The sequence below is a fragment of the Misgurnus anguillicaudatus genome, chromosome 21, assembly GCF_027580225.2.
Source record: "Misgurnus anguillicaudatus chromosome 21, ASM2758022v2, whole genome shotgun sequence".
Classification (NCBI taxonomy): Eukaryota; Metazoa; Chordata; class Actinopteri; order Cypriniformes; family Cobitidae; genus Misgurnus; species Misgurnus anguillicaudatus.
The window spans coordinates 60,658,751-60,682,882 of NC_073357.2; the positions used below are offsets into that span (position 1 = coordinate 60,658,751).

The 24,132-nt window shown below is 40.7% G+C and overlaps 1 protein-coding gene across 1 annotated transcript in view; it reads left to right on the top strand.

Moving 5' to 3' along the window:
* The window catches only part of LOC129453335 (macrophage mannose receptor 1), a 53,651-nt gene that overhangs the window by 15,163 nt on the left and 14,356 nt on the right, over positions 1 to 24,132 (top strand). The window contains exons 8-20 of the mRNA XM_073859582.1: positions 2,246 to 2,401; positions 7,556 to 7,671; positions 8,579 to 8,694; positions 8,772 to 8,920; positions 9,020 to 9,216; positions 9,351 to 9,469; positions 14,052 to 14,133; positions 14,230 to 14,374; positions 14,553 to 14,591; positions 22,631 to 22,791; positions 23,474 to 23,541; positions 23,673 to 23,773; positions 23,885 to 24,024. Coding sequence (XP_073715683.1) covers positions 2,246 to 2,401; positions 7,556 to 7,671; positions 8,579 to 8,694; positions 8,772 to 8,920; positions 9,020 to 9,216; positions 9,351 to 9,469; positions 14,052 to 14,133; positions 14,230 to 14,374; positions 14,553 to 14,591; positions 22,631 to 22,791; positions 23,474 to 23,541; positions 23,673 to 23,773; positions 23,885 to 24,024 — 1,589 coding nt within the window. The remainder of the gene's footprint in view (positions 1 to 2,245; positions 2,402 to 7,555; positions 7,672 to 8,578; positions 8,695 to 8,771; positions 8,921 to 9,019; positions 9,217 to 9,350; positions 9,470 to 14,051; positions 14,134 to 14,229; positions 14,375 to 14,552; positions 14,592 to 22,630; positions 22,792 to 23,473; positions 23,542 to 23,672; positions 23,774 to 23,884; positions 24,025 to 24,132) is intronic.

Below are 24,132 nucleotides of genomic sequence, written 5' to 3' on the forward strand. Positions count from 1 at the left end.
TGGGAGAATGAAAGAGACATGTTTTTATATTGACCAAATTAAATATGTTAATGTATCTTTCGCGCTCTATGGCAGGCAGGGTGGACAGACAACCACTCAACATGTTCAATCTGAGGGATTTCATAAGTTATTTACGCCTGCCGGCTGTGTACGAACGTTGCTTTGTTCCGCAATTTTGAATGGAAGCCAATGGAAGGTCTAGTCTGATTTCCCCTAAAAGTGGGTGTGAACCTGTTCAGAGACATTCTATGACGTTGCGCCTGTTGTGCGTATGGGACAGTCAGTCGAGTGTTTAATACATGGAATATACCAAGACTTCTTGTTTTTAAACTTTTCAGGTGATGGTTTAAAATGTCACAACTGTCCCTGGTGCAGGTTTTTTTAAACGGCAATTTTTAATCGACTTATCGAGTTTTTATGGCTACACATCAAGCTACACGCGATCCGACAGCAGCAGTAACTTATGCTTCTCATTCAACACAATGTAAGTTATTTAAACAAACCATAATAAACATATTAAACTCATATTACATGTTTTCAGTATTGTTTTTGTTTTATGAAAATATTATTATGCAGTAAATAAGACATGAGCTTATGAAATTATTTGCTTAAAAAAATCATTTAAAACATAACAAAAGTAACTATGCTATATATTATGTACTGTAATCTCATTTTTGTAATAATATATAGCATCAGAATAAATAAATCAGCATATTTTATCAGCATAATATGTTGTTTTTGAATAATTATTGTATTTATTGTTCACTGTCAGTTTCTATGAAAGGTTTTATTGGATGGATGTGTGGATACACTTAATAGATGCACGTGCGCCACATAAACATTCAGTTCTTGTGCGTGTATTACAGTTAAAACAACTGTTTTGTAAAGATTTACTGGGTTTGTATAATCTATTATGGCAACCCCCTAACTGCACAAATTATGCCGGTCTTCCTGGATTTCATAATAAGCATTAAAATGCCAGTCAAAACAGCAGACTCATATCCCTCGCAATAGGACTAGCTACTATTAGCTGTAGTGGATCACCGGAAGTTTTACCCATCTGAGCTCAAGATGGCATCGCCCGAATTTACTTCAGGAATAGTGTGGATAATCCACATTTCACCAAAATTGAGTTTAAATAAACATACGTGCATATTTTACAGTAACGGTGGTCGATACGCGTTCTTCCGATCATTAATTAGAATGGACAAGTCACGTTTTATATTGACAGATGAAAACGCTTAGTTTATTAAATAGCCTACGTCTTAGTTTATTAAATACGCTTAGTTTATTTTATATTAATTATACATTTATTAAATGTCTCTTGCTAACTATGAAGGGACAATGAAGCAATACACTGACATGGTAATGCTAGACAGATACTTTGTTTGCACAGTCCTACCGTAATTTTGTCACTCCTAGACATACGTCTGGCATCAGGGGGGAAACGTTTACCTCAATGAAGGAAAGTCATTGTCTCACCAAGCTACGTTTTTTCGGCTATCCAGTGCTGAGCTTCGATGAAACTTCACGAGACTGGCGAGATGCTTCCACAGGGTGGGAGATACGCTGCGTGATTGACAGCTTTGACACCAAATGGATATACGTGAAAATCAGATGACATGATTTCACATCTTTTCATTGGCCATTTAGATATGTAAAGCATACTGTATAAGGAAATGAACCTGGACATTCAATCCTTCGAAAAATCTAAAAATCTGCAAAATGGACATACGTGGTTTTCATCGGACAGCGACAATATAAAGCATAAAAGCTGAGCACAGAATGTGAATACGTCACGAGGATACCATAAATATAAGTGTAAGGTACGTCATCTGGCGACATTGAAAGCAGTAATACCAGCAGAACCTCTGTCAGTCAGTTTATTCACAAGTGAAGTATACAGTACATACTGCGCTACAATATACATCATAAGCACTATATATGTGTGCAGCTATCCAACGCTTGAACTGCGGCTGAGGAAAACACAATGCCACTCGGTCGTGTGAGGATAATCCCACAATCCTTTGCAACAATATGTCTGTGGCCACAATGCAAATGCTTAAAAGGAAATTTTCTGCAGTAAATGTTGATGGGTTGTTTCTTTTGCAAATTGTTTAACTGAGAAAGATACGAATAAGACAACATTTGACTGATTGATTATCAAAATAGTTGTTATTGTTGCACCTCTAATAATTTAATATCAGTTGGTGGTATAAAACTGAGTGTTGTTGTTGTTGTGTAGTGCCGACTGATGAGCTCTGGATTGGTCTTAATGATCAAAGGACTCCGAATCTGTTTGAGTGGTCAGATAGATCACACGTCACCTTCACTAAATGGTTTGTTGGAGAACCTTCACACATCACAAATCTAATGGAGAATTGTGTTCTTATAAAAGGAAAGGAGGGTAGCTTTTAATTGATTTTTTTACTCTTCATTAGGGGTCAAGCCCAGAATGGGCGAAGACCCCTACTAAAACTGTTAGTTTTTTTTTCTTATTATTCCTCCTCCGCCATTGCGGTCTATGGCAGCCCATAGCAGCGTACATAGGAAAGTTATGAAATTTGGCACGCTTATAAAGGACTGTCCAAAAAGTCTCCACAGCAAATTTGGAGTCTCTACCTTTAACCCGCTAGCGCTACCAACAGTCCAAAATTGCACTTATGTTTTTGCTTATAACTTTTGACCCGTAAGGCCTAGAAACGAAATTCGATTGCTCAAGACGATTCGATTGGACCCTATGACGTCATATTCCGTCATTTTGAATTATTCGTAAAACCTACTTTTGCGAACTTGTCCTAGAGATTTTGCCCGATTGCCAGCATAATCGGTATGCAGCATCTAGAGACACTTAAGGCAAAAAGTTATTAAACGAATTTTGATAAACCAATCTGTTGTCGTATAGCGCGTCAACAAATTTTACGTAGAGCGCAAAAAAACAGGTTTTAGTCTGTATCTTCGCCAATCTTATGTCTATTGATGCGACACTTGGTAGTTGTGATGCCAGTCTGGATCTGAGGGGGCATGCAGAGTTTCATCACAATGCCACCTAGTGGTCAGACGAATGATTTACATGCTTATAACTTTGGCTGCAGTCGACATATTTTCATGGGACTTGTTTCGTAGAAGTTTTGAATTGTTGCCGAGCCTAACGATACCAGACATGAGAGGATTCGCCTGACAGTTAGCCCTGCGCAGCAAAAAAGTACTTAAAAAACATGTGCGAATATCTCCGCGAGCGTTATTCTGATCGACTCGAAAACGCCATAGAAAGAACAAGGCATTACCTTCTGAAAAAAAACCTTTATTGGTGCTATATTAAAATTTTCATCAGAAATGGCCGAAATTTGCGAAAAATGAATTTTTTTTACCTTCAAATTTTGTGTTTTTTTACACTTAAATGGTTATAACTCCGTACTGAAATGGACTTTTTCACCAGATTTGATACGCTGATGTATGAGCAGAGTCTGAGGCCACATAAAAAATTGGTATGCCTGCATCACTAGTTGGCTTTATAATTGAACAAAACCTTTCATATCAAGCAAGCCCTGGTCATACATCTATTTCATTGCGCCACCTAGCGGTTTTGAGATAGAAAATGGCTATTTTTGCCTAAAACTACTGCATCAACACATCTAAAACCATGAGTCATCATGAATTATTCCTTTCATTGCTTGGACTATAATCACTGGCGGATGTCCATTTACTCTCTAGCAACCAATGAGAATACCATATCAAACGTTTTTGCAAGAGCTATATCTCTGCATTGAAACATGTAGAAACACGGGGGTGGTCTCTTTTGGCTCATTTAACTTGTTGTAACATGTTGTGACACATGTTTTGCCACTGACAACATCACTCACATGTCCTTCGGTGCTCTAATGTTCCATGATTGTCAATAACAGAAGGACGATTGCAGTAGACAAGAACATATATTATTTTTGTTGATTACTTTTGCGATTTTTCATCTGAAATCATAAGGTTCACCTAGGTTCTTTAGTCTGCTTATCCAAACTAAACTTTACATCATTCTGTGCCCTTTTTGGCTTGACCATGGGATTGTTGCTTGCGGCTATATTTCTCTTTATTTCCTTAAAAGACATCTGGCGCTCATTAATCAATCACACCCGTAATCAATAAGATTTACAATTACAATTCAATTAGAACAAACTAGCTAGCGTCTGTGCCATTAAAACTAGTTCAATGCCATTAAAATACCAACAAATGTTTTTTTGTATATAATAAAGGGCTTATTTTTACATAATTTTTGCAAATAGCAGCATAAACAACAACAGGACATGAGGATTTACACATCGTTTGGATGTAAAGAACCAGTTAAACGTTATTTTACCATTTCCACTATTTTACATGCAAGAAGCGCATCGACACTACGTAGCACTGCACACCACTTGCGCTCACAGTCGTTTATAATGATGATCTTTCAAACTTATATCTTCTAATACTTTTATATAGTAGGGCTCTAACAACTAATGAAGTAGTTGATAATAGTTGATAATAGTCAATAATATTCGATAATGAAAATAGTGTTCAACGAATGTCGTTATCGATTAGTTTGGTCTGTGACTTCACTTGCTTAACACCCCACTGCAACAGTGCAAGCTGTGTGGCTATAAAGTCACTTTTTAAATTCTTTTAATATTTTATCATCAATCATTGCTCTTTCTGCAAAGCTCGCATTGTTGCAACGGGATGGTGGGGAAGTGATGTAACAGACCACACTAATCACTAATGCCATTTGTTCGTTAAACCTTATTTTCATTATTGATTATTATCAACTATTTGAATAGTTTTTGCAACAGCCCTATTACAATAGCACCAAACATGTTTGATTTAGGTCTCTTCCACTCTGCATCATGTGATGCATTAAAAAAGACGTGGACCAGAGCCAGTATCCGAAATTGCATACTTTAGTAGGCCTATGTATTCATTTTGAATAAGTAAACACATAACAAGCTCAAAATAGCTTTTAATGTGTGTAATAGTATGAATGAAATCCGGACGTACTCTATTTGCCACATTGTCATGTGACCGCCCTACTGAAGACCAGCATAAGATGGTGAGCTGGTTTTAGCTGGTCTTCCAGCTTGGTTTTAACTGGTATTACTGGTGTAGCAAGCTGGTCTAGCTGTGTTTTGGTGACTTTTTAGGCTAGTCTAGCTGGACTTAGCTGGTCAGGCTGGAAGACCAGCTGAACCACCAGCTTTGTCAGGCTGGGAGGACCAGCTTAGACCAGCTACTGCCACCTTATGCTATATGCAAAAGTAGCGTGATAACACTCCTAAATGACAACGTTAATGCAATATGGAAACCAATGGATTTACATTGGAATGGGTACAATGCCAATGATAAGGTCAAAATGAATGCACATCCCTCTATAAATAATAACCATCAGGGATCAAATATCGCTCTTATGCATGCTATAAACAGTTATACGGTATGGCAAGCCATTTGAGCTTTTATACATTTACATGATATGGATTTTTGATATCAAGAATTCAGTTTTCACTACTTAAAATATAAATATTAAGAGTATGATTTATAGTACACTCTTAAAATGAATGTGTTAAATTAACACATCTTGTGTCTAGTTAAGGACAACACATCTAGTGTGTTGTCCTTAATTTACCACATCTTTGTGTTATTTTTGGAACAACACACTTTGTGTTGTTTTAACAAATCTTGTGTTTTCCCTTTTATTAATATGAACTTCAAATCTACACGAAACGACACATAATGTGTTAAAAACAACACATAATGTGTTAAATAGTTTAACACACAACAATGTGTTAAAATTAACACATCCTGGGTGTGTTAATTTTAACACATTGCTTTGTGTTAAACTATTTATGTTGTGTTGTCCTTAACTGTTGTCCTTAACTAGACACAAGATGTGTTAATTTAACACATTCATTTTAATAGTGTAGTAACCATATTTTGTATGTAGTACAGAGGTGGGCACAAATACATCAAAAACTATATTGTTACAAACTACAAATACTGGATCATAAAATGTAACAAAATAAAATACAAAATACTGATGTGAAAACTGTATTTAAATAAAATACAAGTAATTAGTATTTTGAAAATACAAAAATACTCCCACAATAATAAAGTGTTTTTTATAACGTTACTGCAGAAAATGTTGGGGATAGGCTAATTCAAGGGGGAAAAATAAGAGACCGAGAATTTTCATCACAAAATCAAAATTCCATTTGAATCATAATATATGATCAATCATATGAATCATAATATGTTTGGGTTTGTTTTACACACAAGACTCTACCTTAGTAATGTCTTTTCCATAGTAGAATCACGCTGCTGAATTGAAATAGTGCTCATGTCTGTGTAGTGAGAGCAGTGGGGTGTCAAGTGTGAATGTGTGTCAAAGATCACAGGTCATGGCTCACGGCCCGTTTCAGGTACCATGGCTCACGGGTCAGGTAGGAGGGCCCCTCAGCAGAATTTAGCTTAGGGCCCAAGGGAGGTCAGGATCGGCTCTGGGTGAGAGAAGTATGCTTTGTCCGAATTAGTTAGCGAAAGTTGACTGACAGGTCTGTATCAACGAAAATTAACCCACAGCCAGCCACACAATGTCGCAAGCTATCTTGGCAAACAGAGGAGAGGTTTGAAAAGGACACTGACGCACACATGCAAGAGAATTTGGGTCTTTGGGTCCGTTCGGCAAAAAGCACATTCATTTTAATTTACCCGAGACTCGAGGCGGCTATTCTGATACCCTACCCATGTCCAACGCACACGTGAAACTTGTAGACCCAACTGGGTCTCTGGTCGGACCTCGTTTTTTCAGATCTAAGTGGACCCGTGAAGACCTCTACTGTAGACTTGTGTGCATTATGTTTATATTAACTACAGTATAATTACTACCTAGTATTAACTCTTTCACCGCCAGCGGTTTTTAAAAAAGTTGCCAGCCAGCGCCAGCGTTTTTCATGATTTTCACCAAAGTTTAATGCCTTCCAGAAAATGTTCTTCTTTAAATATATAAACATACAATATACCAAATGAAAGAACAGACCCTCTGCTTTCAAACTAAAAAACCTGTTTCATCCTACCTTCAGTGGTTCTTTTGTAATTAGCTTTTGAATATGGGTAGGTTTCTGCAAAAACACCACATTTTGAGCAAAAAGCAGAGATAATTCAATTTTTGTGATGGACTTTTCATAGAGATCCCATTCAGAGCAATCTTTAAAACAGACACGGACATGCAGCAGCTTGCCATAGGGCAATACTTCCGGGTTTAAAAACCCACCTGGTGGATAATAGCGGTATTGCGGAAAGACTGAAAATCTCGTCATTGGCGGGGAAGCGTTCTCTCTTGATTGACGAGATATCTCGTCAATGGCGGTGAAAGAGTTAATTGATCAAATTTCTATCTATCAGTTAACAGTTAAGCAGCACTTAATTGTGTTCAACGCTAGTCATAATTCTACATTAGTGATGCATTACAGTTGTTGTCGCTGTGATTAGATTTTGGTACTGTTGTTTTCATTGTGTGTGTGTGTGTGTGTGTAATAGGAGGGAAAGTGGTCAGATCATCTCTGTGAGTCAGCTCATGGTTACATCTGTAAGAAGAAAGCTTCCATTAAACCTGAAGGATCTCCAGAGGTCATCAGTCCTGGATGTCCAGCTGTGAGTCTGCATCACCTCATACTCTTTATTATACTTCAATAAACAAACATAACATAATAAGGATCAACTAATCAATACAATAAAGTCACACAATCAACACACTGAAAAAGAAGGAATAAAATCCAAATGTAATATTAAATCAAAGTGCCTCTGCCTAGTTTTCTTGTAAATAAGCATTTTATAGACCGTTTAATTGGACGCACATGATAGACGTCTGGATCCGAACCTTACTTCCGGTTTCGTTTTTTTTAAGGTCTGACTAGTTGCTAAACTGATCTCTTGAACAAATGCCTCGTTGAAAATAAGAAATGTATTGGTTTCCTATGTAATCTATGTGTTGTTTTTTTGCTTGTTATATAAATAAACTATGTTTAAAGAACTTTGTTGTTATTTATTCTTAGCGGAGTTTACCGGAAGTTACATGCAGCCGCTTGTTTATGTTGTTACTGCTGAAACGGTCTATAAGGCTTTTATGTTTAGGTTCAGCAATTTCTCAGTAATGGCAATAAAGAGAGAATGAGTCATTAATTAAAATGCCTTTTTAACCAATGTTATAACTTTTCTTTTGTTGCAATACCCTGTAAGTGCATGCAAGCCTTTGCAAAAAAAATCACTTGGACAGGATATAGTAAACAGTTGCAAAATTACTAAAGATGCATTTAGAAACATTGCAAATGAAAAAGTCAGAACCCGAACCATACCTTAGGTGGCGCTGTGGAAGCTACGGTATTTGATGTAAGGAATAATTGACGACAGGCTGTTGAATTACTAGAAAAATAATGCACAGAAAAATGGAAAATGAGCATATTTTCCAAAAAGTGAAGTTTCCCTTTAAGTGTTGTGTAAATATAAAGATGTAAATTATATTTAAGGGACATTTGGTGATAGTGAGAATGTCTTTTTCCAGGGTTGGTTTAGGTTTGGCTATTACTGTTATAATGTTGCCATGGAAACAAAAACTTTTGATGATGCCAAACTGACGTGTAAGCAGACCGCAGCTAACCTGGTTGATGTTGGCAGCAGGTGAGTAGATGATATTTAGTAAAACTTTACTAAATTACAGTAAGATGAATAATACAATGTGGTATCTTTGCTATTAGAAATGAGAGCGCATTTCTCATCAGTCTGGTTGGTCTTCGACCTGAGAAATATTTCTGGATTGGTTTGTCTAATACTCATCAGACTGAGCAATTCCAGTGGATCAATGGTGCAAAAGTCAAGTTTACACACTTTAATGTAGGCATGCCAGGTATGTTGATGAGTTTCATTGTGTTCGGTCTTTGTGACATCAATCAAAGTCAAATCTACAAGAGTTTAACTTCTCACATCTTTGTATTTTCACACTCAGATAAGCACCGAGGTTGTGTAGCAATGTTAACAGGAACTTCAGCAGGATTATGGGATGTATTGGCCTGTAACACTAAACAGAAATACATCTGTAAGAAAATGGCAGAAGGAGTCACTACAACCCGAGAGCCTCCAACCACACGACCTCTCAGCTGCCCGGATAATTGGATTAAAAAAGATCCAGGCAATTGTATTCGGGTAAATGTGAAGACACTTGATTCTCCTGAAACACTGAGCATCTGTAACGGCTCAAACCAGACGCATTATTATGATCGTTGTGTTGAGCTGTGCAGCTAAGTTTTGTTCAGGACGTTTTCATATGAATTTCTTAGGTCTACAGAAAGACAAATGATGCGAAGAAGACTTGGCTTGAGGCTCGTGACTTCTGTCGAGCTGTTGGTGGTGATTTAGTGAGCTTTCATTCAGCAAAAGAATTGTATATGCTACCAGTGTAAGTCCTCACAACTGCTTAAGATTTTAAATTGAAATGACAGGATAAAATATTCACAAAATTCTAATTTAAAAGTTCAGTGTTTAACATAGTTTAATATTTATCTTTGAACCCTTATGCTTCACAATTAGGGCTGCATACGGATTAATCACAACTAATTGTAATTGAATAAAAGCTCTTGTTTACATCATATATATGTGTGTGTACTATGTATAATAATTATGTTTAAATAAATACATGCCTGCACCTCCGTGGCCACCTGAACTGTCCGCACCTCCTTGGCCACCTGAACTGCCCGCCCTTCAGTGGTCCCTCAACTGGCCGCACCTCCGTGGCCATCTGAACCGGCCGCACCTCTGTGGCCACCTGAACCGCCCTCACCTCCGTGGCCACCTGAACCGCCCGCACCTCAGTGGCCACCTGAACCGCCTGCACCTCAGTGGCCACCTGAACCGCCCGCACCTCCGTGGCCACCTGAACTGCCCGCACATCTGTGGCCACACATCTCCGTGGACACCTGAACCACCCGCACCTCCGTGGCCACCTGAACCGCCCACACCTCCGGGGCCAACTGAACCGCCCACACCTCCGTGGCCACCTGAACTGCCCGCACATCTGTGGCCACACATCTCCGTGGACACCTGAACCGCCCGCACCTCCGTGGCCACCTGAACCGCCCACACCTCCGGGGCCAACTGAACCGCCCACATCTCTGTGGCCACCTGAACCGCCCGCACCTCCGTGGCCACCTGAACTGCCCGCACCTCCGTGGCCACCTGAACCGCCCGCACATCTGTGGCCACACATCTCCATGGCCACCTGAACCACCCGCACCTCCATGGCCACCTGAACCACCCGCACCTCCGTGGCCTTCTGAACTGCCTGCACCTCCGTGGCCACCTGATCTGTGTCACGGAGTGACTTTTTGAGGGGCAGAACCGAAAATGGTGGAAACTAGTTCCGCCCGGACGGTGATCCCCAAAGACCAGTCACTTCCGGGAACTCCGGGCAACCTAAATTTGGCCGTTATCGGCAACAGGTGTACCGCCGAGCGTGGCGATCGCGGATTGGGTGATTTAACAGAAAGGAGGCGTATAAAGAGGGCATCAGAAACACAGGAAGGCGAAGTTGAATTCCAGCAGATACTGCGGGTGAGACGGAGCGGTTGGGGCGATTGGAGAGAGAGAAACGGATGTGTTGTGGACATTGGAGACTCGCAAAGTGAACTGGAGGATTGGGCACGAATATACATACAGGCAAGCAAAAATTATTTTGGAGGAAGAGTCATATTGATCTCTGTTGCCTCTTGTGAAGAGATTGCTTACACCGAGGAGCTGTTGGAAATAAGGTAACGAGGCAGGAAAAAGGATATTGTCCTTCGAGTTGTGTTCATGTGAGTAGCTGAAAGAAAGGAGAGGAGAACAGCATCAACGAGATCGTGAGTATGCTGAGTTGCCCATGTGTCTGTATGCCTTCATTGAATATGGAATATCAGTATTTTTCTGAGTTGTGAAACAGTGTGCAAGCGGCCCCATCGCGGGAAGGATTGGTGGGCGAGCCCGAAACAAGTTAAGTGGGAGGACGTTATCTTGTCGTGGCTGTGACGTTTACCCTGGGCCACTCGCTGTGTCAGCAACTCCGATCTTCCCCAGGACGAATCTCCGGTCCGAGTGTAGAGTGTTGACCTTAAGTCACACTGTCTTTGACGTGTGTACACCTGAAGATTTGCAGTGTTGTGCCGTGTCCCTGTTGTCTGCACTCACTCTCTAGGCCGAGAAAGAAACCCTGTTGAAGAGAATGTGCGCTGTGTTGGCGGTGACCACCTTTTCCATGCAGGCCCACTTGTAACTCCTGACCCCTTTTTCTCCACCTAGAGGTGGCGAGGCACCAACAACGAGTAAGGTACTGTGTGGATATTGTGGAAAAATAATGCCAACGGAGGGAAGTACTGGGTGCTGCAGGTAACACGAGCTGTTGTGGCCTTTGTGTATGTTTACCTGTTGTGGAGTGATTTCAGAAGTTCGCCCATGTCTAGATCTCTTGTCCTGTTGGTTGGAAGAGAGAAGAGGGACGCGTTCGAGACAGTCCGCAGTGCATACTGGGTGTAGACAACCTACCTGAACCCACCCATTGTGGTAACATTGGCCGTGGCTGTGTTAGGCCCAGCGAGCAGCAGCTTTTGATTCGTGCCTCCATCTGCCCTTGTATGAATACAAGAGGTGGTGTATTTTCAACCATATATCCACTGGAGTCAGTTAAACTTGTGAAGGAAGGCTGTGTTTCTGTCTGCTTCTAGTTTTACAGGTCTGAGCCTAAGGCTCTGTGTCGTCGTGGGAGTATTGCCGGCGGTTAGAAGTGACCGGGTCGAACGCTGGTTCGGAAAGCCTGCTTGGTGAAGAAGGTACGAGTGTCACGGCAAACACATACTCTCCAGTCTCCCAAGCTCCAGAAAGGCCAAAGCCTGTCGTCCACTGCCTTGAGGGTCTGTGAGTTGAATTCATTCAGAGTCTTTGTATATTCACCATATGCCCAAAGTGAAGATCCAGTTACCTTTCTGTACACGTACCTGTATGCCAAGCTAAAAGCTACTTACCTTTGAATACGCCCCTGTACGTCCAAAGTGAAGATCCAGTCACCTCCCTGTGCACGTACCTGAATGCCCAAGCTAAAGTTACTTACCTTTGAATACGTACCTGTATGCCCAAGCTAAAAGCTACTTACCTTTGAATACGCTCCTGTACGTCCAAAGTGAAGATCCAGTCACCTCCCTGTGCACGTACCTGAATGCCCAAGCTAAAGTAACTTTCCTTTGAATACGTACCTGTGTGCCCAAGCTACAAGCTACTTACCTTCGAATACGTACCTGTAAGCCCCAGCTAAAAGCTACTTAGCTTTGAATATGTCCCTGTATGCCCGAAGTGAAGATCCAGTCATCTTCCTGTATACGTACCTATACGCCCAAGTTAAAAGCTACATACCTTCGAATACGCACCAGTAGGCCCAAAGTGAAGAACCAGTGATCCTTCTGTATAGACACCTGTAAGCCCCAGCTAGAAGTTACTTACCTTTGAATACGCCCCTGTATGCCCAAAGTGAAGATTCAGCTACCTTTGTGTACACGCACCTGTACGCTCAAGCTAACAGCCACTTGTTTTAGAATACTTACCTGGATGCTCAAAGTGAAGATTCAGTTACCCTTCTGGATACGCGCCTGTACGCTTCAGCTAGCAGCTACTTACCTGTGAGTACCTACCTGTATGCCCACAGCGAAGATCCATTCACCCTTCTGTATATGCATCAGGATGCCAAAGGCTAAATACTAACCATCTTTGTGTCTTAAGTGAAGTTCAGTTGTTCTTGGAACCTCCATCTGCCCATCGTCTAGGCGCCTCGCGAGCTGGGCCCCCGGAAGCGGATGCCTCGACGCAAGGTATTTACCTCAGTCCAACATGATACTCACCGTGTCTCTCTTTGCCTTCAGGAAGGAGGAAAGGCGCCACGGGAAGTCAACCTGAAATACAGAACCCAGTGTTAGTTGGCATCAGCGGTTAAAGTCACGTGAGAGAAAGGTGCAATTTCTCTGAAGACCTACCTGAGAAATCCCTGTGACGACGTTAGAGCATTCCAGGCTCAATACTCTCTGGCCCGAGAGTTTGGTTTTAGATTCCCCTCCCCCTCCCCTACCTACCTTTTAATTAAATTAAATAAAGTTTGTTTTAAAGTTTACTTACGCTCTTGTGTGTCTGGTCATTGGGGTGTTCTTGGGACCTCCTCGAGGTGGAAACTAGGGAGGGGCGAGACTCACGACACCTGTGGTCCGCTCCGACCTGTGACATCTGCCTGCACCTCCGTGGCCACCTGAACTGTTCGTTTTGAGTACCCTCGTCATCTCCTTCTCCTTCACCACAATGTGTATACACATGTACATTTTTCTTAAATGGCCTCTGTGGCCACTTGAACTGTCCGCACCTCCTTGGGCACCTGAACTGCCTGCACGTCAGTGGCCCATGGCCACTTGAACTGTCCACGGCCCGCACGTTCGTGGCCACCTGAACCGCCCGCACCTCCATGGCCACCTGAGCCGCCCTCACCTCCGTGGCCACCTGAACCGCCCGCACCTCCGTGGCCACCTGAACTGTCCGTTTTGAGAACCCTCGCCATCTCCTTCTACTTCACCACATGTAACAATGTATATACACATGTACATTTTTCTTAAATTTATACATGCATGTATGTGTATTTATATATACATTATTATTAAACACAGTTCAAACACATAGCTTATATCAGAATTACCCAAATCTTATCCTGGAGGGCCGGAGCACTACAGAGTTTAGGCCCAACCCTAATGAAACTTGCCCACCTGTGGTTTTCTAGTGATCATGAAGACTTTGATTAACTTGCTCAGGTGTGTTTGATCAGGGTTGGAGCTAAACTCTGCAGTGCTCCGGCCCTCCAGGGTAAGATTTGGGGAACCCTGGCCTATATGATGAAAGCAAAACGTCTTATTCTATAAACGATTAGTTGCGATTAATCGTTATGCAGCCCTATAAAAAATAATCACTCTCATCTTTAACTCAAGGTATACAAGGTCAGACACGATGTGGATCGGCTTTACTTCATTATACAGTAATTCTGGTTTTGTGTGGTCAGATCAAACTCCTGTGAGTGATTTCTCATCACTGTCTTTCTATTTGTGTTGATTCATGGAGGCTTTTCTTTCTAATTATTTTACATTTTGTATCTTGTTTCTGTTTTAGTCTAATTACGAGAACTGGGCCTCCGGTGAACCAAACAACCATAATAATGAGGAACACTGTGCAGAATGTGGCTCTCATTATGGACGCAAGTGGAATGATCAAGATTGTGATGATTATAATGACTGGATCTGTCAGATTCCAATAGGTACACATGCAGATTTATGCACATACAGTATGTACAATATTCAGCATTTACTGTAACACAAATGTTGGGATGTTTGAATGTCTTTGCATTAGATGACAACAATGTCAATGAGATTTTTAAGCCAGTGTATGATTGTTTTATTATTTTAATGCCTTAAAAGACTTTGTTTTTATAACAGGTATGACTCCAAAATCCCCTCTGGCATCAGTAATTCAAGGTAAAGCTTGGAACAGCCAGGGCATTTTTAGGGGTCAAGCCCAGAATGGGCGAGACCCCTATTGGGATTGTTAGTTTTCTTCTTCTTATTATTAGGGGTCAAGCCCCGAAGGGGCGTAGAACCCTATTGTTATTGTTAGTTTTCTTATTATTATTCTGCTTCTTGTTCTTCCGCCATTGAAGTCAATGGCAGCCCATAGAACCGTACGTAGGAAAGTTATGAAATTTGGCACACATGTAGAGGACAGTCTCAGAAGTTACTTTAGCAACATTGGTGTGTCTGACTCAAACCCTCTAGCACCACCAACAGTCCAAAAATCCACTTATGTTCATGCTCACAACTTCTGACCCGTGAGACCTAGAAACTAAATTCTTGTTTCCTCTGAATCCTTGGCTCATGATGATTCAATTGCACACATTGATGTCATTTGTGTCAAGCACATCTTTCCGCCATTTTGAATTTTTCGTAAAACCTACTTTTTTGAACTCCTACTAGACCGTTTGTCCGATTTGCATGTCCTTTGGTATGTAGCATCTAGAGACACCCAAGAAAAAAAGTTATCAAAAGCTTTTTGATAGACCAATGTGTTCTCATATAAACTGACAACATATATGGCGGCGAGCACGCCAAAACGGACGTGAGGCCGTATCTTCGCAAAACTTTTGTGTATCGACACGAAACTTGGTATATGTCATAACAGTCATGACCTGAGGGTGCCTGCAACGTTTCGTCACAGCGCCACCTAGTGGTCACGAGATTCGAAAAATGCCTATTTTCGCTTATAACTACTTCAAACTTGAGTCTAAAATCATGAAGGAGGTCTTGTTAGATTCCTTGAGGCATGCCGAGTCAAACGATACCAAACCGTTTTCGGTCGGCCATTTTGGGTGTCGGCCATTTTGAATTTTCTCATTAAGTTCAGTATTTCACAAACCGAATGGCGTATCGCTACGAAATTTGGCATGGTTCATCGGTGACATGTTCTGAGCGCACCTATAAATCTTTAGGACGGCGCCACCTAGTGGTCAGGATATGTAAATACATTTTTTAAAATCTTTATATCATTTGATTAAATTGCCACTATGACATAAGACTTCACTCTATTGATTCCTTGGCTCATGCCAAGTCCGACTGTACCAAATATGTCTGAGTCAAACCTACTTCCTGTCGGCCATTTTGAATTATATTGAACACCTACTTTTTCGAACTCCTCCTAGAGCGCTCGTGTGATTGGCTTGATTTTTGGTAGGCATCATCTAGAGACATTCTAGACAAAAAGTTATCAAAAGCTTTTCGGTAGACCTATCTGTTGTCGTATAACGCATCAAAGAATGCGAGGGCGAGCACGCCAAAATGTGTTTGAGCCTGTATCTTCGCAAAACTTTTGCGTAGTAATATGAGACTTGGTATATGTCATAACAGTGATGACCTGAGGGTGCATGCACCATTTCGTCACGCTGCCCCCTACTGGTCACGAGATATAAAAAATGTCTATTTTTGCTTATAACTACTGCAAACTTGAATGTAAAATTATGAGACTGGTCTTGTTAGATTTCTTGAGGCATGCCGGGTCAAACGATCCCAAATGGTTTTTGGTCGGCCATTTTGTGTGTCAGCCATTTTGAATTTTTTCTTTAAGTTCAAGTATTTCAGAAACGCAATTGCGTATTGTTATGAAACTTGGTATGGTTCATCAGCAACATGTTCTGGGAGGACTTGTAAACTTTTCAGCGCCCCCTAGTGGTCAAGAGATTTAAAGCTATATCTTTGCATCTCTTTATCGCATTTACACCAAATTTGGTGGGTGTCATCACAATCAAGACCTGAGTCACAATTTATTGTTTGGTCAGTGCCCCCTAGTGGTCAAGTCATTTAAGGCTATATCTCCGTATCACTTTATTGTATTTACACAAAATTTGGTATGTGTCATCACAGTCATGCCCTGAGGCACCATCTATTGTTTCGGCACAGCGCCACCTAGTGGTCTCAAGATACGAAAAAATTGCTATTTTTTTCATAAAACTAATGCAAACTTAGATCTTAAATCATGACAGTCATCACGTATGAATCATTTTTTGCCATGTTTGGCTTGACCCCGGTATCGCTGCTTGCAGCTATATTTATTATTATTATTATCTATTATTCTTCTTTTTCCGCCATTGCGTCTATGGCAGCCCATAGAACCGTACGTAGGAAAGTTATGAAATTTGGCACACTCATAGAGGACATTCGAAAAAGTCACCACACCAAATTTGGAGTGTCTATGTCAAACCCAATAGCGCCACCAACAGTCCAAATTTTCACTTACATTTTTGGTTATAACTGCTGACCCGTACGTCATAGAAACGCAATTCTTGTTTCTTCTGATTCCTTGGCTCATGCCGATTCGATTGCACCATATGACGTCATTTCCGTTATGCTAATTATTTCGATATTTTGAATTGTTTGTAAAACCTACTTTTTCAAACTCGTCCTAGAGCTTTTGTCCAATTTGCTTAAAGAATGTGTGTGTAGGATCTATAGACACTCATGGCAAAAAGTTATGGAATTCGTGTTGATTCACCAATCCGTTACCGTATAACGCGTCAATGAATTTTACGTAGAGCGCGAAAAAACGGATTTGAGGCTGTATCTTCACCAAAGTTAAGCGTATTCATACGAAACTTGGTAGTTTTTATGGCAGTCACGACCTGAGGGTCCGTGCCCAGTTTCGTCACAGCGCCACCTAGTGTTCACGAGATTTGAAAAATGGCTATTTTTGCTTATAACTACTGCAAACTTGAGTCTAAAATTATAAAAGTGCTATTGTTAGATTCCTTGAGGCATGCCGAGTCAAACGATACCAAAAGGTTTTCGGTCGGCCATTTTGGGGGTCGGCCATTTTGAATTTTAACTTTTTTTGTAGGAAAGTTATGAAATTTGGCACACTCAAAGAGGACATTCCAAATAGTCCCCACACCAAATTTGGAGTGTCTATGTCAAACCCGATAGCGCCACCAACAGTCCAAATTTTCACTTACATTTTTGGTTATAACTGCTGACCCGTACGTCATAGAAACGCAATTCTTGTTTCTTCTGATTCCTTGGCTCATGCCAATTCAATTGCACCATATGACATCATTTCCGTCATGCTAATTATTTCGATATTTTGAATTGTTTGTAAAACCTACTTTTTCGAACTCGTCCTAGAGCTTTTGTCCAATTTGCGTAAAGAATGGGTGTGTAGCATCTAGAGACACTCATGGCAAAAAGTTATGGAATTCGTGTCGATCCGCCAATCCGTGTCCGTACACCGCGTCAACAAATTTTACGCAGAGTGGGAACAAACGGATTTGAGGCAGTATCTTCTCCAAAGTTAAACATATTCACATGAGATTTGGTAGTTTTGATGGCAGTCATGACCTGAGAGTGCGTGCACAGTTTCGGTACAGCGCCACCTAGTTTGAGCATGTTGATGAGCATGCCACAATGGATTTGCGGCTATATCTTCGCAAAAGTTTTGCACATTGGCAGTGGTTCAGTGGTTCAGGGGTTAGTGGTGGTTGTCTACAAATCGGAAGGTTGGTGGTTCAAACCCCAGCTCCACCTGACCAAGTGTCAAGATGTCCATGAGTTATATGTCATAACAGTCATTGAAAAGTGATTTTTTTTGCTTATAACTACTGCGAAATTTAGTCTAAATTCATGAAAGTGCTATTGTTAGATTCCTTGAGGCATGCCGAGTCAAATGATATCAAAACGTTTTCTGTCTGCCATTTTCAATAACAAAGCATACCAACTTTTTCAAAACTCCTCCTACAGCGTTCGTTTGATTGGCTTGGATTTGGTACACACAATCTAGACTCTAGAGAAAAAGTTTTTGTCAGTTGTTGTATAGCACATCAACAAATATAATGGCGAGCACGAAAATGGATTTGAGGCTATATCTTCGCAAAGGTTTTGCACATTGATGTGTGTATTGGCAGTGGTTCAGTGGTTAGTGTAGGTTGTCCACAAATCGGAAGGTTGGTGGTTCAAACCCCAGCTCCACCTGACCAAGTGTTGAGGTGTCCATGAGTGAGACATCTAAGCCCAAATTCTCCCGATGAGCTGGATGGCTCTTGTGTGGCTGACACTGTATGAATAGGTGAATGTTTCACAACTTGGAAATGTCATGAACTGAGGGTGTATGGAATGTTTTGTTACAGCACCACTCAGTTCATCAGTGACATTTTTTGAAAGCCCTTGTAAACTTTTCAGTGCCCCTACTGGTTAAGAGTTTTGAGGCTTTATCTCCAGATCACTTTATTGTATGTACACCAAATTTGGATTTGTCATCACAATCATGACCTGAGGCACCATATTGTTTCGGTGCAGTGCCCCCAGTGGTCAAGTCATTTGAGGCTATATTTCAACATTGCTTAATCATATGTATATCAAATTTTGTGGGTGTCATCACAAGCATGACCAAAGGCATCATCTACTGTGTCGGTGCAGTGCGACCTATTGGCCAAGTCATTTGAGGCCATATCTCCACATTGCTTAATCATATGTACACCAAATTTGGTGGGTGTCATCACAATCATGACCTGATGCACCATCTATTGTATCGGTGCAGTGCCTCCTAGTGGTCAAGTCATTTGAGGCTATATATCAACATTGCTTAATTGTATGTATATCACATTTGGTGGGTGTCATAACAATCATGACTTGAGGCACCATCTGTTGTTTCGGGGCAGTGCCCCCTTGTGGTCAAGTCATTTGAGGCTATATCTCTACATTGCTTAATCGTATGTATATCAAATTTGGTGGATGTCATCACAATCATGACCTGAGGAACCATCTATTGTTTCGATGCAGTGCCCCCTAGGGGTCAAGTCATTTGAGGCTATATCTCCACATTGCTTAATCGTATGTACACCAAATTTGGTGGGTGTCTTCACAATCGTGACCTGAGGCACCATCTATTGTTTTAGTGCAGTGCCCCCTAGTGGTCAAGTCATTTGAGGCTATATCTCAACATTGCTTAATCATATGTATATTAAATTTGGTGGGTGTCATCACAAACGTGACCTGAGGCAAAACCCATTGTTTCTACACAGCACTCAAGATTTGAAAAATGGCTATATTTGCCTTAATCTACTGAAAACTTCTTAAATCTTAAATCATGACGGTCATCAACCAATACTTCATTCTGTGCCCTTTTCGGCTTGACCCCGGCATCGCTGCTTGCAGCTATATTCTATGATTGGGGGCATTTTTGGGCATATGCGCAACTGCTTACATTCCAGCTTTATTTAGATTCATAACTGATGGTGCTCTTAACACAAAGCCTGATCCATGAACTTGATAGTCTGCTAGATGTGCAGGGAGTCTTATTTGTCATCTAGGTTAGACAACAGGATGATCTGGCTAGAAACGGGATGTCATCTCTTTACTGTGATTCATCATATCCAGCTCGAAGGACCATATTGTCACCTTCCTAAAAGAATTGCCTAAGTCATTTTTTTGACAAAAAAGTTATCTCCTCATGATCCTGGCCATGTCTGGTAAAATCGCCCACTTACTCATTTGAACAGATCATGCTATTCTAGCCGTGTAGTATAATGGCCTAAGTCAAGAGCATGACTTAGGCTGTTTTATTATGCAAAAGACATTGAGACTAAGGGGCTTTTTACACCTGGTCACTTCATGCGTTTTCTCTGATCGGATAGCTATCCGATCGTAAACAGACCAGGTGTAAAGGCCCTCCGAAACGTTTTCGAGACGGATATAAATCTGATCGCTCAAACCACTTCAGGAGGTGGTCTGGGACGCATTTCAGATGAAACTGGACAAGTGTAAATACATCTGGTTGATGAAACCACATCTTTCAGCGCATAAATAATAGTGTATTCGCATTTTGGGTGGGGTTAACAGATCGGATTCATATCCGTTTTGCCAAGACGCATTTATGTGGCCAAATGTAAATAGACCAATTTTAACAAATCAGAGAAAACACATGAATTGACAAGGTGTAAAAATACCCTTAGGCAATTTTACAAGCTTTTCAAAATGGCAGCTGCATCAAGAAGAACACAATCTACTCAACCTCTGAAGTTAGTGTCATTTATTTGTGTTTTCTGAGAAACCTGAAAAAATTACTTAGGCAATTATTTTAGGAAGGTGACGATATGAATTGGAGGGGTTCGTTGTAATGTTAAATTTGAGCGGTGTCAAACACAGTAGACAGTCTGCCAGAACTGAATGAGATGATGTCTTAATTGAAGAGAAGCACTCAATGGGTTTGGTTGATGTCTGATTTTCTGAAGACTGTTTGGGTATACATATGTGTGGTTTTGCATATGTATCCACTAGGGGTGGAACGGTTCACAAAACCCTCGGTTCGGTGCGTATCACGGTTTTATGGCCACGGTTCTCGGTTCAGTACGGTTCTTGTTTTTTTTTTTTAACACTCCAGAAATATATTATCTTATTAATGTAATAATTATCCATAATTTAGGATACATCATTAAAAAAGTTATATCATGTAATCATGCACAAACTGAATTTGACTTTAAGCACATTATTGGGACCATCTCTGAGGAAAGCCAGGTGAGATTTTGATACAGCAAGAGGGAAGACATAGACGATTTCAACATGCTTTTCATTTATTTGGCAAAAAAGACAATGTGTATTATTGCCATGATCTACATGAACTTATGTGCTTTTTAAGCACACAAACTTTTATCAAAATGCCAACTTCAGTGTAGCTCTTAGATTAATCACTGACAGGCTGCTTAAATACAGCAGAGAGTATATGTAGACGAGAGAGAAAAATAACGTTTACACCTGTAATATTTAAATCCGTCTCTTTTGTCCACTTTTGACTACTTCTGTCCTGATTACTTTGAGGGGCAATTTATGAAATAAGATCGCACAACTTTCACACGCTAGCAAAATGAAACTATGCGGAAATCAGCCGCTTTCGTTTTATCAATGAAAGGCTAAAAAAAGCGCTGTTCGTGTGCTCGCAGAAAAGACGTGAAACATTGTACCTCAGATTAGATAAATGGTCGGAGAGAAGGCGGTCTCCTGTGGCTGTTCGAGACTGCAGTTCTATTTATTGTTTTATTTCCGTTGTCATCATACGACGCTGGCGCATCCTCCAACTCCGGGCAGACTTCCTTTTCTCTCCCACTTGCCATTTCTACACGTAACATAAACTGCAGTACTTACACTCCACACCAGTCACCTCTTCTTTCACACGAAAGGGAAACACGCTATCTGAGGTCACATACAGGGCATGAGGTTACATTGCGCATACCATCAACCGTTGAACCATGCGACGCACACGCGCTCCGAACCAAGACAAGCGAACCGAACGGTTCGGATTTTTTTCATGAACCGTGCCACCCCTAGTATCCACACTGTAACCCAGTATAACTCTAATTCGTGTTTGAAGCAACACTTAACTAAATAAATACAGCAGCTGAATTCTCAGTCTTCTCACGTGCACTGCGTCTCCCTTCCTGATCTGCGAGTTAACTCCTCCTCCCGTGGCGACATCACAGCTATGCCGAACACTCTGATTGATCAGAATCATTCACGACTCAAAGACAACTGTGGCTTTTGTACGCTGTAATTTCATTTGATATATTGTATGTTTATAGATTTAAAGAAGAACATTTTCTGGAAGGCATTACACTTTTGTGAAAATTATCAAAAATGCTGGCGCTGGCTGGTAACTTTTTTAAAAATTCCACATTTTCCATGTTTGAGTGCTATAATTGGGTCCTCAGTGCTTCTATCAACCTGGAAAATATGGAAAATAATAATAACCAGACATCCAAATGCCACCATAACCACATAAATAAATAAATAAACCCACGCGATCATGGTTTTTGTGATCGATCATCGATGCCACGTCCAAGTTCGCAATACTTGTGACCGTCTCTAATAAGCGTTACATAAATTACAATTTCACATGGTGTATGTTTAACAGAAGATGTTTCAGAAATGTTTTTCAGCTATAGATCACATAAATGAAGAATAAATTGTCTTTTTTCCTCTCACTGTAGCATACAAGACATCTGATGGCTGGATTCATTACAATGCCAGTCAGTATTTCATTAATCTTGATCTGCACCCTATGGAAGAAGCTCGTGCCTTCTGTAAGAAGAATCATGCTGATCTTGTTGTCATTACTGGTGAAGCTGAGAGGAAGATGTTACTTAAATGGGTAAAACCTTACATTAATCTAAATTTTCTCTATATGGTTGGAACACTTGAGGTCTCTATAAGGTTTTGAAGCATTTAAACACTGATGAAAGTGCTCGACTATAAAGATTTCCTTATCCTGTAGTCCAGCTAGTGGACAAAGTAAAGAACTACAGCCTTCATCTGTGAGTTGAAATTGCTGATCATTACAAAATTGCTGGTCCCCCTTAGCATGTAAGTGAGATGTCCAGACTAGCGATGCGTGGGTCAACGTTTTTCCAACCCGGGGGTCCCCCTTTTATGAAATATTTGGCCCGCCCCAACCCTCCTTGTAGCTACCACTGTATCTATTTTTTTACAACCTGCACCACCCCGCACCCGGCCGCGACCATTAAAATAGACACACTAGGCATTTGTAATGTAAATAAAAAAGGCTTTATTTCAGCCTAAAAGTGCTTGGAAACAACCATTAGATTAGACCGCCCTGTGAACTGGCAACAACATACGCGAATGAACCATAGAAACCAGCATGGTCATATTAATATGATACGTACGCGGAAAAAGTTTGAGAACCACTGCTTTACACCTCTGTGCATCTTCATGTCTTTAAAGCAGCAGCAGAGATTGAAACAGTATCTGAAGATGTGATTATAAAGTGTTTTCCACATAGACATTTGAGATGTATTAACTGATGTTTTTTACAGATAAAGGATGAAGGATCAGAAAATCAGTACTATATTGGGATGACTTTAGATTTGGACAAATCATTTAAGTGAGTATGAAGGACCAGGATGATAAACTAGGACCGAATAAGCGAACAGTAAACTGTAACAACCTTTCATTGAGTATGATGGTAATAAGTTCAATAAAACTACATTGGTGCTGTTTTTTGTAAATCTGTAGTTGGGTGGACGGCTCACCTATTGTGTACACTGCATGGAATCCAAATGAACCAAATTTCGCCAACAATGATGAGAACTGTGTGACCATTTACAAGACCACGGGTAAGAACTTCTCATCTGCAACAAATAAACTTAATCTTGTTTATTTGTATTTAACTATGAAATAGTTTATGTACACATGATGTGATGGATAACATGTATATGTTTCTGTAGGATTCTGGAATGATGTTAATTGTGGTGTTCTGTTACAATCGATCTGTAAAAGAAGTGCGTATTTTGTCAACACCACCATGTCTCCAACCACTGTAGCACCGGGCGGCTGCGCTCCTGAATGGAATCTATTCAGAGGAAAAGTAAGAACCATTACTGACCGAAAATGTCAAAACCACAGAGAATCTGGACCAAAAAAAAAAAAAAAATGGGAAAAACACATTGAGTTATTTGATATTTTCTTCTTCCAA